The 12292-nt window shown below is 37.6% G+C and overlaps 1 protein-coding gene across 8 annotated transcripts in view; it reads right to left on the minus strand.

The window, feature by feature from the left end:
- The window catches only part of Neo1 (neogenin 1), a 165292-nt gene that overhangs the window by 47676 nt on the left and 105324 nt on the right, over nt 1–12292 (minus strand). For all 8 annotated transcript variants that reach the window (XM_013112950.3, XM_013112951.3, XM_013112949.3 and 5 more), the window contains exons 9-12: nt 8776–8930; nt 4478–4626; nt 3878–4016; nt 1821–1870 (exon numbers count right to left, since the gene is read on the minus strand). In XM_013112950.3, coding sequence (XP_012968404.1) covers nt 1821–1870; nt 3878–4016; nt 4478–4626; nt 8776–8930 — 493 coding nt within the window. The remainder of the gene's footprint in view (nt 1–1820; nt 1871–3877; nt 4017–4477; nt 4627–8775; nt 8931–12292) is intronic.

Below are 12292 nucleotides of genomic sequence, written 5' to 3' on the forward strand. Positions count from 1 at the left end.
TCTGAAACTAAAAAGCTTCTGTAAGGCAAAGGACACAGTCAAAAAGACAAAAAGGCAGGCCACAGAATGGGAAAAGATATTCACTAACCCTACATCTGACAGAGGGCTAATCTCCAAAATTTACAAAGAACTCAAGAAACAAGTCTCCAAAACACCAAAGGATCCAATTAAAAGGTGGGGTACAGAGCTAAATAGAGAATTCTCAGTAGAGGAGGCTAAAATGGCCAAGAGACACTTAAGAAAGTGCTCAACATCCTTAGCCATCAGGGAAATGCAAATCAAAACAACTCTGAGATACCATCTTACTCCTGTCAGCATAGCTAAATCAAAAACACCAAACAATTTATGCTGGAGAGGATGTGGAGAGAGAGGGACACTCCTCCACTGCTGGTGGGAGTGCCGACTCATACAGCCTCTTTGGAAATCAGTATGGAGATTCCTCAGGAAAATGGGAATTAATCTACCACAAGACCCAGCAATTCCACTCTTAGGCATATATCCAAATGAGGCAAGTTCATACAACAAGGGCATCTGCTCCACTATGTTCATAGCAGCATTATTTGTAATAGCCAGAACCTGGAAGCAACCTAGATGCCCCTCAACTGAAGAGTGGATAGAGAAAATGTGGTACATTTACACAATGGAGTATTACTCAGCAGAAAAAAATAATGGAATCTTGAAATTCGCAGGGAAATGGATAGCACTGGAAGAAACCATCCTGAGTGAGGTAACCCAGTCGCAAAAAGACAAACATGGTATGTACTCACTCATATATGGATTTTAGACATGGATCAGGATAGTGCCAGTTTGCACTTCCACTGATAGAGAGTCTGGGAAACAGGAAAGAACCTAAAAGATATGCATATATGCATAGTACCCAAGAGGATGGAGACAAGATCCTCTGAATGGATGGGGAACACGCCGAGGAGTGGGGGGGAGTGGGACCTGAGAAGAAGAGAGGGGGTGAAAAGGAAGAGAGTTGGTCATGGGGGAAAAGGAAGTTGAGGGGGTGGGGGTAGAATAGGGGGAAGAGGGAATCATAGGATCGAATACAGATCAGGCACCAGAGCGACCTCGAGTGATCTAAAGGGATAACACCAATTGGCAAGCTAAGCAATAGTGGAGGGACCACCTCGAATGCCCATTCCTGATAATGAATTTGATGTCTATAACCATCCGGGAGCCTTCATCCTGTGACTGATGAAGCAGAGGCAAACACACAATTAATCACTGAACTGAACCCAAGGAACCCAGTGACAGAGAGAGAGGAGTGATGAGCAAATTGGCAAAAAATGGGCTGGCAAAACCAGCAGAGGCAGCTGATCTGAACAGGGGAGAGCTCTTGGATCCCAGACTGACAGTGAGGAGGCCAGTATGGGACTGATCTGGACCCCCCAAATGTGAGTGTCAGCGAGAAGGCCTGGGCAACCTATGGGGCCCTGAGCTGTGGATCAGTGTCTATCCCTGATATACAAACAATCTTCGTGTGCCTATAGCACAAAGAGGGATGCTCTCTCAGCCTGGACTCTTAGGGGGGTGCCTGGACCCTAACCAGAGTAAAATGACAGACTCTGATATCCCCTATGTGGAAGGATTTGGCAATAGGGTGGGAGGGTGGGGGAAAGGGGAGTGGGGGAGGAGGGGAGGGAGAGGGAACTGGGATTGACATGTAAAACAAGCTATTTAAAATTAAAAAAAAGTAAATGAATTACTACAACATTGACATTCACTGTTCTAATGTCTGTCTACCTGATCTCTGGCTCTCTTAAGTCCCTCTGAGGCTTAGAATGCCAGTAAAGTGAAAAGAAGCAAAGCTTTACCTTTGAATTCCTCACTTCTAAGGACAGATTCTGAGGAGCAGCACTGGGAACTAGGGAGGAAAAAAAAAAAAAAAGGATACAATTCAATCATCCACATACCACTCATCATGTTACTGTTCTCAGCCAGACTGAACACAAATGCATATCTCCAATATTAATTATGTGACTAGAAGGTCTGAACCCAGGTAACATTGCTGCACTGAGAAGCCAGAGAGTCCACTTATTGCAGCTTTCCTTGTTTAAATGTTTTTCTAAGAATTGCCTCTAAACCACTTTATGAGGTCCATAAGAAAGCCAAACTCACTGATGTTTGTCCATCTCATTTTGGTCCATACTGTCACTATGTAGTTCAGTCACTTGCCACATTTATTAGACTTGGTTCCAGAAAATGTGTAACTCTTCCCCATGGTAGATATTCAGAATAAATATGTTTAAGGTTCAGAATATATCTGATATAGAAAAGTTTGGAGTCTAGGGCAGTGGTTCTTAATCTTCCTAATGCTGTGACCATTTAATTCAGTCCCTCATGTTGTGAGGACTTCCAACCATAAAATTATTTCCTCTAAGTGCTGCCTTAAACCCCCATGTTAAAAAACTTGGTTCACTCAGTTTCCATGGTATTGTGGTCACTAGGCCAACCTATTTAAGTACAGTTAAAATTTGACTCACATGCAGACTTACAAGGCTATAAGCCTTTTTCTGTTAAAATTTTCCTCAAATCATGACCAACTGGTTTATGCAGTTGGATAGCCCAACTATAATTCATATTTTGTTCCTTCTTTTTATCTAAAAAATTGTCAAGTCCAAAGAAAAGAACAAAGAACAGTACAATGAGCATTGCATTCTCTCCTTCTAGATTAATTACTAACATTCTGCAATTAGTAACATTATTTTTCCCATTATAAGCATAAATGAGAAACTGCATAGATACAGGCTTATCAATTGTTTCTGAATTATCTGAAAGATAGCTGCAAGTCACTCTGACAGTTCACTCTGAAATATTTTGGTATATACATCAAGGCAGACTCCAAAAAACTAAAAATAACAATCACACTTGGAAACTGTAATTTTGATACAAAAACGGTATCAAATACAAATAAATAACATGTCTAATATGTAGCATGTTTAATACCTAAATATATCTAATAAGTGTATGGACAGTATCCTATAGAACCACAGGTCACACATATTATTACATATACCAAGTCTTTTTTTAGATGGTTTTTCTATAAGACTAATACATTTTAAAATTGAGGTCAGATTTTAAATTTAAAAAAAGTTGCAGAACTCTCAATTTGACATGTCTGCTACTAGTCTGAAGTTAAAATTTTTGGTAGGAAAACAACAGAGGCAAAGCTGTATTTATGTCCATATCTTGGCTTCTTTCCTAGTGATGAAATGTTTGATCATTTGTTTAAGGAAGCCAAACTATAGCTTTTAAAGCACACACACACACACACATATATATATATATATATACACACACACATTTAAAACACAAAGAATACTGAATTTAGCCAAGTTTCATCAATAAATACAGTGGACTGCTATTTTCTTTTAAACTGTTGGTTTTGACCTACGTAACCCACAGGCAAACTGTACTGTGAAAGTACTTCCGTTAGTCATGGGCATGTGTGTATAACTTAGTTTAAAACACAGCCACAGGTGAGAAATCAAACTGTCACAAAATACCTATTAGGGAAATAAATATGGCTGCTACATAAAGTAAGGCTACCCTTTCAACAGTCACAAAATGGTCTGTATAGTGAACAAACAACAGAATTTACCAACACAGAAGACAAAGACTATACTAAAAATACAAAAAACCCATTCAGTATTAAACACCACATGCTTTGTGCTTTCCAATGACAGCAAAGTTGGTGAAGTTGGTGTTACCAGAAGTTTACATATAAGAAAAACACTCAAAAAAGTTATGTGACTTGATCAGCAAGGGGTACAATGTGTATAAGAACAGAATTTTCTTGACAAAAGCCCATAATTTTACAACTAATTAGAGGCAGTAAGAATGGTATTTTGTTGCAAAGGAAAGAGCTTACCATCTGATAATGTTCGAACAGCAACATCTTGTGTGGAGACTCCAGGACCATGTTTATTGTAGGCTACCACTCGGAAACTATACTCTGTGTATTTTTTCAGTCCATTAATAGTGTAGGAGTGACTTGAAACATCAACATCCTTGAATGAAATAGAATACCGTGTATGTATACATACATACACACACACACACACACACCCTTCAAGCCAAAAGAAATGCTATAAAATGACTAAACAAATTTTGCACAATACATAGTTTTAACATTCTTACAGAATATTATTTATAGCGAAAGATTAGTTAATCATAAATGATAACTATTTAGGAATACTATTTGATGTTTAGTAAACAATAGCTTTTACCTTGCTGGTTAAAAACTATAAAATAAATCTTAGCACAACAAAACAGATACCATCAATCTTAATTTCCTATATCTATATCCCTAACCTTTGATTTCTAGTCAACTAACTAACAAGCTCTGGAAGACTTGTGGGAGTGGGGTATAGAACTAGCATATCTGTGAATACTAGGCAACTGTTCTATCACTGAGCTATATCTCCAATCCTTAGTAGTTCCCCCCCAAAAAATCATGTCATTTTTATACCTGTTCTTTATCAGTCCCTTTTTCCATGTAGTACAATTTGTAATTTTGAATTTCCCCATTGCCGGACAGTGGTGTTTCCCATGTGATAGTAATAGAAGTAGGTGACGTTGCATAAGCTCGGATATTAGGTGCTGGACCAGGGAGTTGAACTGAAAAGAGAATTTTAAGAGCTCAAGATATAAACTGGATTTACTGCAGTTTTCAATAACCACTCTCATCAATACTATCACAATGGCCATGTTTTATAAACAATAAAAGCTAAGAAGACGGCTGAAGTATTTTTAGGATGCATACATTTTCCTTTATATAACTTAAAGCCAGAAATTATCTATGAAGTATCTTCAATTTATTAAAAATAAGAAAAATAGAGAACTATTTCATGGTTTATAAACTCTCATGAGTACATGAGTGTGTGTGTACACTCACTGGTACAGACTGTGCAGGCCAGAGGTCAGTGTTAGATGTCTTCCTCTATCACTTTCTACCTTTAGTTTTTGAGATAGAGTCTCACTGAACCTGAAGCTCACCTGTTTCAGCTAGGCTGGCTAAACAGGGCCCCCGGGGATCCACCTGTCCTCCTTGCCCTTAGGTGGAGTTGAGGAATTTGCCCAGAGTGATGTGGGTGCTGGAGATCCAAACTCTGGTCCTTAGACTTGCACAACAAAAACTTGAATCACTGAAGGAACTTCCCCACACCCAAATTCTGGTTTTGTAGAGGAATAAGAAAGCACATAAAAGCAACCTCCGCTGGAAGAGATCTTTCTTTTGTTAAATGCTAAACAGGCCCACAGGGATGGGCAAAGGTCTCCTTCACAAAGAACTCCTAGTTTAGCACAGAAATCAGACACATTAACAAATCCTGACAGATTCATATGGTGGCTGTAATGAAACAGAGAGGAGTACAGGATTCTGCTGTATGAAGCGCTGCCTAGGCAAGGGAAAGGAAGGCTGGTGAAGACTTCTTGGTATTACAAATAAACAGTCTTCTCAGATAGCAGGGAGAAAATTGTTATTGGGGCAATTGCGGATAAGTGGAAAGAAAATGTTATATGACTTGCATGATGTACCACAGAATGATGTGGGAGAAATAATGCTGAAAACAAGAACCAGACAGTGAGGAAGGTTTGTTGTCTTGCCGTCGAGTTTAGATTTCTCTGACAGGCAGAGAATAGGAGCATTACAGTAAGACCCATGTTTAGGAAGGATGTGTGGACACATGGCACAGAAGCAGCAAAGCAACAAAACCAGTTAGAGGAATAGCATCAGCTTTAGTAAGAGCTACCATTAATTCACATTATATCATCCCCATTACAGATGAGTTTTCAGGCTAAGAAGCTTTCCAAGTGATGGGAAATTTATAATGGTGGGAGCCAGAGGTTGGTCACTTTCTGAGTCTAAAACATAGGACTTCATGGAGACCAATAAAGGGATAGGTAAGGATATAAAAGGAAAAGAGAAAGAAAATCTATCTCTCTCTTGGAAGCCTGCCATGCTTCTCATCTTCTCAGCTTGTGTGTAAGTTTTATCCGGTTAATAAATATATTAGTTTCTCCATTGCAGTGACTCCCTCGTCAGTCCATACATCAACCCTTTCAGAATAGCCTTTTCTTCTAAGAGTTCTTTCCCATTGGTATAAAAGTCTTAGCTAGCTGCTCATGCCTATACTTTGGGAGACATCCTGTATCTGAAAATGACTTTTCAGGCACTAATGTCTCTATTATAGACATCATTAGACTTAAGGCCAAAGAAGGGAAAAAAAAAACCGTTAAAAACAAACTGTCTTTCCAAAACAGCAGCACTATGCCTTAAGATTTGTTTTGCTACAGAAGTAGAGGATCTGAATGTGGTTACTTTTAACAGTTGTTTGCTTTATTTAGTCATGAACCATGCTATTTGTTCAACATTAACAGCACAGTTTGTGTAGACTGACAGGTGGGATTTGTCACACTTCTGTTGCTATGGAAAACTTTCTTCTAATTTAATTAAAGAGAGGGGAAAATAAAATAGTTCAAAAATTCTCTTGACATCACTTTTAATATACTCATTGGTTAGGCGCAGGCAAATATGATCCTTTAAAGGGGCACTAATGATTCTTTCAAACCAGCTGTACAGTGGCATAATAAACAGAAGTTTTAAGTTGACTTATAAAGCTAAATATGCAAAATATTCCTCAAATGCCACTAATTCAACATTCATATGCCCCATACCTTCAGGAGGTGCAAAGTCCCTCTTCACTTCCTACATCTGTTGTCACATTACAAATTCCCAATGCCTTCATCAAATATAGTTGTTCTCCTGCTTATAACCTCATTTAACTGCTCTTTCTTTTCGTTTCTTTTTTCTCTTTGACAAAGGGTTTCTCTTTTAACAGTCTTGATGGTGGTCCTGGAACTCATTTTGTAGACCAGGCTGGCCTTCAACTCAAAGATCTGCCTGCCTCTCTGCCTTTCAAGAGCTGGGATTACAGGCATATGCTACCACCAACTGGCTTAGCTGTCTCTTTCCATGTGACGGCAACACCCCACACTATTGTGTATTTAACTGCCGGTTTCTGGCACTAGGTTGTAAATTCCTGTGGACAGAAGTCAAGATATACTAATCTTATATGTCTGAACTGCCCAACACAATGAAAGGTACACAGTGGGTATACAAGGCCTTATGTTGTCTCTTTCACTTCTAAACTTGACAATGACACTTCTAGGTCAGTGGTTTTCAATAATTTGATCACCAAGTCTGAAATGTTCATGAACGCTATAGACTCTTTCCATGGGGAATGTGAATAAATATAGACACATAGATATTTTCATTTTCAGAAGGTTCACAGCCCCAGGACAGACTTCTGCACCAGAACAAATCCAGTGGTCCTTCCATCATTTTCATCATGACTCACTTTGCATGTGAACTGTTTGATCCTATTTCTGGGATTTAGGTCATGCAGCTTTCTTCCCCAAGAATACTTGTGCTATGCCAAATGCTTTAAGGTCAACCCCAGGCCCCATCTTTCCTAGGATCCTATCTATATTTTTATACAAATTCTTCCTTGCTCTGAGTTCTAGTTTAATATTTCTCATGTATGGTGCCTGTACTTAAAAGCCAATGACAGGCAATGCAGTCTGAAATCTAATGGATCATTCCCATGCTTACCTGAACACAGTCAACTTGAAATTTAACACCTCTGTTCTCTGTAATGAGAATGCATTCTCCTTAAATCAACTCTGGACACTCTTCATGGCCCTTGTGTTCTTGCCTAGTATTGATTCATGATCTTCAATGTCCATCACTAATGACCAAAACCTCTTCCCATATTTACTAGTGTCTACCCTCAAGGACAAATCTTACTTGTTTACCATCCCTGTATCTCTAGTATTTTGCATAGTACCTGGCACAGGAGGTACCCAAATATTTGTTAAGTAATTTGCTATTAACATTAAAAAGTGAAGGCTCTTAACTTCTTGCCTTTATTTCACTCAGCAGGTAAAGTTTCTGAATTATTTCTATTCTATTTTTGATAAATTCATTCATTCTTCTGAGCTCCCAGATAGGGAGTTTCTACAAATATATCTCACATGCTCCCCAATAAAAGTCTTTTTTTATTTAGGCTCATGAACACAGAAAAGCTGGTCTAGGTACAATAAAAGTAAACTAAAAATAGAGAATATTCTAAGGAAAACATAGCTTATGATGAGATGCAAAAGTTCAAAATTTCAAAAAGGAAAAACATGATATTTCTTACAAATGCAATCCTGTAGTTTTTGATAAAAAATTAAGGCATATAGGACTTTAATAATACAAACCAATCTGGCATTTTCTGTAGTCCCAGAAAGCCTTAGAAATGTAATTAGAGGTAACACTATTGAGCACCAAAGAACACAGATCCAAAATAACAGCGCCAAGAGGTTCTAACTAGTGAGATAGGCTAATATAGGGCACTCCAGCTGAGGAAAAGTATGATTACCCACTTCCTGTGCAAAGCACTACATCAGACATTACAAGAACTGCCCACAGAATAAGCAAGCTATATTAATAAAAGCAATTGAAGGAATGAAGTGATGACGTATCTCAGGATCACATAGATACACGAGTACAAAAGATCAAAAGGAAGGTTCCTGAACGAAGCCTTAAAAGATCAGTGCAATATGAATATGAAGGAAGTAGAAAGACACTGTCCTTTTACTTGCTAGTGTCTGACAGCAACTCATTTTCCCATTCAGAAAGAGCTTAAAGTCATTAGGCAAGACAAAAAGCTGACAGAACTCCAAATAGTCCCCTCTATGTGAGGCTAACAGACAAAGACTTACCTTCAGGTTGTGTTTCTACTCGTAGAGGAGCTGAACTCTCTCCAGAACCATGTTTATTTTGAGCCATAACTCTGAAGATGTACACAGTTGCTGGCATTAAGTTTTGAATAGTCACCTGCATCTCTCCTGGCTGGCTGGTATTCTCAACACGCTCCCTTTGGATAAAGAAGGGTTTTGAAAGAAAGTGATCAATACAGCATATTTTTATATAGTTTCAATTTCCAGCTCATTTGAAAAGCTAATCACTAAATTACATTTACTCTCAAAAATGAAACTCTTAGGATTAGCAGGCAGAACAGTGTATGAGACTGGCAGGAGAAGAGATAGTAAATAATCAGCAAGCGGTGAGTTATCTTGATTAAACATTACTGATATCACTAACCAAATGAACACATAAAACTCAGGTGTGTGTGTGTGTGTGTGTGTGTGTGTGTGTAAAACAAAGAGGCCATGAATTGGAGGAGAGACAATGGGAAGAGCTGGGGGAAGGAAAGAGAACATGGAAACAATGTAATTATATTTTCATTAAAACATTTTTTAAAAAGAAAAATGTTATCAGTAAAACAAGCAAAGCAGTCACAGATTTTTTGCACAAGTTGTTACACTATAATTGACTAGATCACCTGAGAAGAATATTATAGTAACAAAAATTACTGAGATATCCATACTACTATTCTGTTTTTGCCTAAACATCTAAGTTACCAGACTTAGGGAAGCATATCAACTGATTTCTTATACTTTGATGTTTCTGAAACTTGTGGTCATTGATGATTGTTGTTTTATTTAACAGGATGGACTATGCTTTCTACTAATCTAAAAGCTCTATAGATCACAGGCTATGATTCACCTGTATATAAAATATTAAACAAAGTATCTCCTAGAATGGCAATTGGAGATTGTATTTTACTTTAAAATGAAGTAAAAGAATGTCTCACTCATTTCACATACTACACAAGCACTAAGCAGAATGTTCACACACAGGAGGTTCACAAACATATAGAATTAATAATTGGCCTTCTGACATGTGTCTTACACTGCAAAAACTGTGTTTCTTGTTTGTTCCTCTCTGAAAGGTGGGGTAATGGGAGAAATCGGTGACATTACCTTAACCTAGAATCTTTGTTAAAAAGGTATATTTTATATTAAGGCACTGTTGAACAAGAAGCTAGGAAATCAAATTCCAGTTATGATAGGGCTGTCAGCCTGCTAAGAAACTTTGATCAATCAATCACTAGCTCTTTCTGAGCCTCACTTTCTTTAGGTATTTAATGAAAGAATGAGACAAGGTAGGCACACTTTTCTTTAAAAGTGCCAGATAGTAAATTCAAGCTTAGAGGCAAAAAACAAAACAAAACAAACTTTCTTATATAAAGCTTTAAAAGTCGCTACTTTAAAATACAGAAGCAATTATTAGCTCCTGAGTCATAAAAATAACAACTCTGATTTGGCCTTGTATCCATAATATGCAACTTAGAACTAGACTAACAGCTCTAATGTTTCATCTATCTTGAAAATGCTATTAATACTAGGAGTTAACTCTCAACTCTTCATTTAGTAACTAATGCCAGAAAAGAGGCTTTGAAAAAAATAAAGAGGACACTATTTCATAGGTAGAAAGAAAGGCAGGCACCCTCTGAACTACACAATTTAGGTACACAACGGAACTACTACTTTTGATCAAAGCATACAGTGACATCTGGTGGTTAAGTTTTAAAATGCAGAAGTAGAGAAATGTGCTTACAAGGCACCGGCCTACATTCTAGAACTGTATTCTTAGTATACTATGTAAAATAATTTATTCTCTTTTTTTTAATGAAAAATATAAGCTCAAGAAGGGTAAACAAACTGTTCATATTATAAAAGAAAATAATGACAACATAGCTTTTAAACTTCTTTTATTCCTTCATTGCTTACTGAAGTAACAAAAGTTAGCCTCTTAAAGAATCTTCTTCAATATATTTGCCCCCACCCACTATACTTACTGCTCTCATCTTCATTCAGGCTATCAACTGCTTGTGTTTAGATTAATAACTGTCTATCTCTCTGTTTTTTCTTCTTCTATTATAACCCTGAAAAAGTGCTCTCAAAATACTGCTACTACAAACTGTTAGTAAGAAAGAGGGCAAAATTGCTCAAGAGACTACAGTGGTCCATTCTTACTTGATTATGCCCAGATTCTTACTGGCACTTCAACATCTGGTTCCAAATATGCACTTTATTTTTAATCTCATACAAATTGCTACCAAAAGCTCTGATCAAAGAGGTGAGCTTTATGGCTCATCATCCTCACACCAGACACAGAAATGGAACTCTTGTGCCCTGGCTTTTATCACTGTAAATGTTTCACCAAGCCCACTTTCAGCTGCCAAATGATATCACCAGATTTGTAAAATTTCCTGAAAATGTAACAAAGGGTATGGAGATAAGCTAGCTCTAATAGTGTAAAAGGAAATGGGAACTTGTATGTTGGCATTTAGGTGAGGCCTGAGAGGTATCATCTGAGTGTGACAGACAAGAAGCCAGGCATAATTATTTGTTTAGAAAATATATTTATGATAGATGAATTAATAAAGGCAAAGTTCCTGCTATAAAAATAGTGTGTGTTATACACAGGAATAACTAGATGCCTTCCTCCCTTTGTAAACTTACATGACATTTGCAATAAGACGCCAAAGTCACCTGTGGGGTATTTTGACACCGATACTGCAACTCCCTAAGGTCTGTGCACTGCTACTGCAGCCTTCCACTCTATGGATAAGTTTGGGTTTTTCTTGGAGGGTGCTTTGTTGTTTTATTTCTTATTTTTTGCCGTTTTATTTATTTATTTTGTTTTCTTTTGTTCGCAGCACTTACCACTCTCTAAACTTCTTCTGTTGTTTCATTTAATGTCTTTCTTGTTCAGTAGACTAGTTATATTATACAACGTTTTATGTAGAGGACTGTTTCCTTATCTTTGTAAAATCTCAAACACCCCATTTTCAGTAAATGTTATCCAATGAGCAGTTCAATCTACCAAGATAAAATTATGTTACTGAGGGGCTGGAGGGATAGCTAAGGGGTTAAGAGTAAACAATGCCTGCTCTTCTAGAGGTTCTTAGTTCAATTCCCAGCAACCACAACCATCTATAATGAGATCTGGTGCCCTCCTTCTGGTGTGCAGGCATGCATGCAGGCAGAACACTATACACAGTAAAAATTGTTACTGAGACTTGTGATAGGGCGAAATCACTGGGTCCTGCACCTGCTGAGCTTGGTAGTATGACCATAAACACAGTAAGTATATAGCAATTACAGGTGCCCTAGTAAAAAAAATAAACTGTACTTAATGTATTAGGGCCCTAAGCTAAGAATCTACAACAGTCGGCAGGTGAAATGGGTTTTTACAGAGTTCATAATTTGGTGGGGAAAACAATATAAATACATATCAACCTTAAGTTGATCTCATATTATTGTAGTCAACTGTCAGTATTAGTGGTTTCAATACATGTGGAGAGTAAGAGTAATGTGCTGAGGCAGA

Source organism: Mesocricetus auratus, unplaced genomic scaffold, assembly GCF_017639785.1.
Source record: "Mesocricetus auratus isolate SY011 unplaced genomic scaffold, BCM_Maur_2.0 Super-Scaffold_100022, whole genome shotgun sequence".
Taxonomy (NCBI): domain Eukaryota; kingdom Metazoa; phylum Chordata; class Mammalia; order Rodentia; family Cricetidae; genus Mesocricetus; species Mesocricetus auratus.